This window comes from Bidens hawaiensis, unplaced genomic scaffold (genome assembly GCF_021521415.1).
Source record: "Bidens hawaiensis isolate Kalapana, Puna unplaced genomic scaffold, B.hawaiensis_p1.1 tig00027096_1, whole genome shotgun sequence".
Lineage (NCBI taxonomy): Eukaryota > Viridiplantae > Streptophyta > Magnoliopsida > Asterales > Asteraceae > Bidens > Bidens hawaiensis.
Window position 1 is genome coordinate 73,152 of NW_027494373.1, and position 2,970 is coordinate 76,121.

Here is a 2,970-nt window from a genome sequence, read left to right on the forward strand (position 1 = left end):
TGCAGGTTGCACGGGTAAATGGGGCAACATACAATGATAAGCGTACCATATATAGTGATCAATTTAGGCCGATGATCAGGAACACGTTATTCAAAATAGACGTTGAGAACGTACGATATATATACTGGTTATTATCTTTGTAAAAACCAAAGGGGAGTAGAAAAAGTAAAATTTGGGAAATAAAGAGGTGTTAGGAACAACACTATGTATATATGGAGAAAGAGGTGGCGATAAAGTAAAATTTAGAACACTCCAAACCAACATTAAACTCATTTACACCATATATGTTACATTGAAGGGAACATATCACGAATCATGTAGTAATGTTATGTTGGGGATGAAAAAAAGGTGATGGAAAGAGTGTACTCAAAATAGAAATCCGCGTGATCAAGAATTTTGACAACGGTACTTTTGGTAACTAGGGTTAACGTTTGCGTGGTTGTCATCTATTTCTCGTTTGTTTGGCTTTGTTTGCTTGTTTTTCTTTTCCGTCTTTAGGCTTAGCATTCTAGTTTTTTGGTCTCATACTTTTGTGTTTTGTGATTTCTAGCTTTTTGCTATTTGTCTTTTTAGATTTATCTTTTTGGTGTCCAAAATTATAAGAATTTTGAGTTGGACATGAATGAAGGTGGTTAAAGGCATTTAGAAGTTTTTAGATTGAATTTTATTTACAAAAACCTTTGGGTTTTAAAGCTTGTGTGAACATCGGTTATTACATGCTAATTTGTTTATAATTTAACTTATCATGTAATGGAAATATCATATCAAAAAATAAACAAAAACAAAAAACTTAATCAAAACCAAAGATAGAGATATCATGTGATCATTATTCCAGCTAAGGTGTGAGAATAGTACACTCCCACTTTCTCAATATAAACCTACTTCACCTCATCACTTGCACATCAAGTGATCATAATGGAGTCCTCCAAGAAGAACCAGCTCACTGCTCTTCTTCTCATCTCCATGTTCCTCATTTCCACTGCCACTCCCATCACTACTGATTGCCACTGTGGCCAACCTCCTCAACACCACCCACCATCCACCCATCCACCCATTGTCAAACCACCAATCACTCATCCACCAGTCGTCAAACCACCAATCACACGCCCACCAATAGTCAAACCACCAATCACCCTCCCACCAGTAGTCAAACCACCAATCACCCTCCCACCAGTCGTCAAACCACCAATCACACTCCCACCAATCGTCAAACCACCAATCACACTCCCACCAGTAGTCAAACCACCAATCACCCTCCCACCAGTAGTCAAACCACCAATCACCCTCCCACCAGTAGTCAAACCACCAATCACCCTCCCACCAGTCGTCAAACCACCAATCACACTCCCACCAGTAGTCAAACCACCAATCACACTCCCACCAGTAGTCAAACCACCAATCACCCTCCCACCAGTAGTCAACCCACCAGTCGTCAAACCACCAATTACCCTCCCACCAGTTGTCAACCCACCAATAACCCTCCCACCAGTCGTCAAACCACCAATCACACTCCCACCAGTAGTCAACCCACCAGTGACCCTCCCACCAATTGTCAAACCACCAATCACTCTCCCACCAATTACCCTCCCACCAGTAGTCAACCCACCAGTGACCCTCCCACCGGTGCTCAACCCACCATCAGGTGGAACACCAGGAACACCATGCCCACCATCACCATTTGTGCCAACACCAGCGGCTACTTGCCCCATTGATGCACTAAAGCTTGGAGCTTGTGTGGATCTTTTAGGTGGGTTGGTTCATATTGGGTTAGGTGACCCTGTGGTGAACCAATGTTGCCCTATTCTGGCTGGGTTAGTGGAGCTTGAGGCTGCTGTTTGCTTGTGTACAACCCTAAAGGTTAAGCTTTTGAATATCAACATCTACTTGCCACTTGCTCTTCAGTTGCTTGTTACTTGTGGCAAAACACCACCTCCTGGTTACACTTGTGCTGTTTAAGTTTCAAGATCCCATTTAGGTAACTCTCTTTGTTCATGCAAACCCTAACCCTAGCTAATTATTACTCTCTCTCTCTCTCTCTCTCTCTCTCTTGTGCATTTATTTTTGTGTTTCATTCTTTTGTTATCTTAGTTAAGTAGTTTATGAAATTTAGGTAAGATATATGTTCTTTCTTTCTTTCTTTTTTTTTTTTAACAGCTAATTTTCATTTTCCGTCATTTTTGCGTTTACTATTTGCTAGCTAACACCAACGCCTTTATCGTCTGACCACAAAGGGTGGGGCAAGATATATATATGTTCTATTCTCAAAATAAAAAAATAAAATATTTTATGAAATATAGCTCTTGTTGGCTGAAAATCATGATATTCATATTGGTAGTAAAAAAATGGCAATACTATATGAGAATAGAAATAAAATAAAAGAATAGATATATGTTCTATTCTCAAAATCAAAGAATAGAAATAAAATATTTTATGAAATATAGCTCTGGTAGGCTCAAAATCATGATATTCATTTGGGTAGTAAAAAAATGGCAATACTATATGAGAATATTTTTTAATTTACACGTATTACAATTTTGACATATGTTAACACATGTTACTATTTATGAGTTGGACTTTTATAAGTTATTGTAACTAATTTTAATTTTTACTTTATGATATGATTAGTTTTTAAAATTTTTACATCAGAAGGCCAATTAAATATTTGTAAAACATTATGTAAAATTTAATCTATATTTGTAGGAGTTAAATTGAACTCATCAACTAATTAACAATATGCATGCATTCATTGATGCAGGGACAAGATTTATGAAGCCATGGATGAACTCAAGAAGCTACTCTCTTTGTTTGGGATGTTTAAGAAATTAAATTAGTTTTCTATTGTTTTGATAAATGTTTTATTTGATTTTGTTTCAAATATGATTAATGATCATAAGTGTTTGATTCGACGAATGGTTTGTTGTGTTGATGTAAGGACGTATATGAGCACTAATTATTCAAGAAATTTAATGA

General features: G+C 37.1%; 1 protein-coding gene across 1 annotated transcript; it reads left to right on the top strand.

The window, feature by feature from the left end:
* Positions 1 to 895: 895 nt before the first annotated feature.
* LOC143574738 (uncharacterized) lies at positions 896 to 2,970 on the top strand. Its single transcript, XM_077059281.1, has 2 exons — positions 896 to 1,983; positions 2,760 to 2,970. Exon 1 carries the CDS (start codon positions 916 to 918, stop codon positions 1,954 to 1,956), a length of 1,041 nt encoding a protein of 346 aa, XP_076915396.1. The 5' UTR covers positions 896 to 915; the 3' UTR covers positions 1,957 to 1,983; positions 2,760 to 2,970.

Coding starts and splice junctions, on each gene's coding strand:
- LOC143574738 (XM_077059281.1), top strand. CDS start 916: ATGGAGTCCTCCAAGAAGAACCAGCTCACTGCTCTTCTTCTCATCTCC.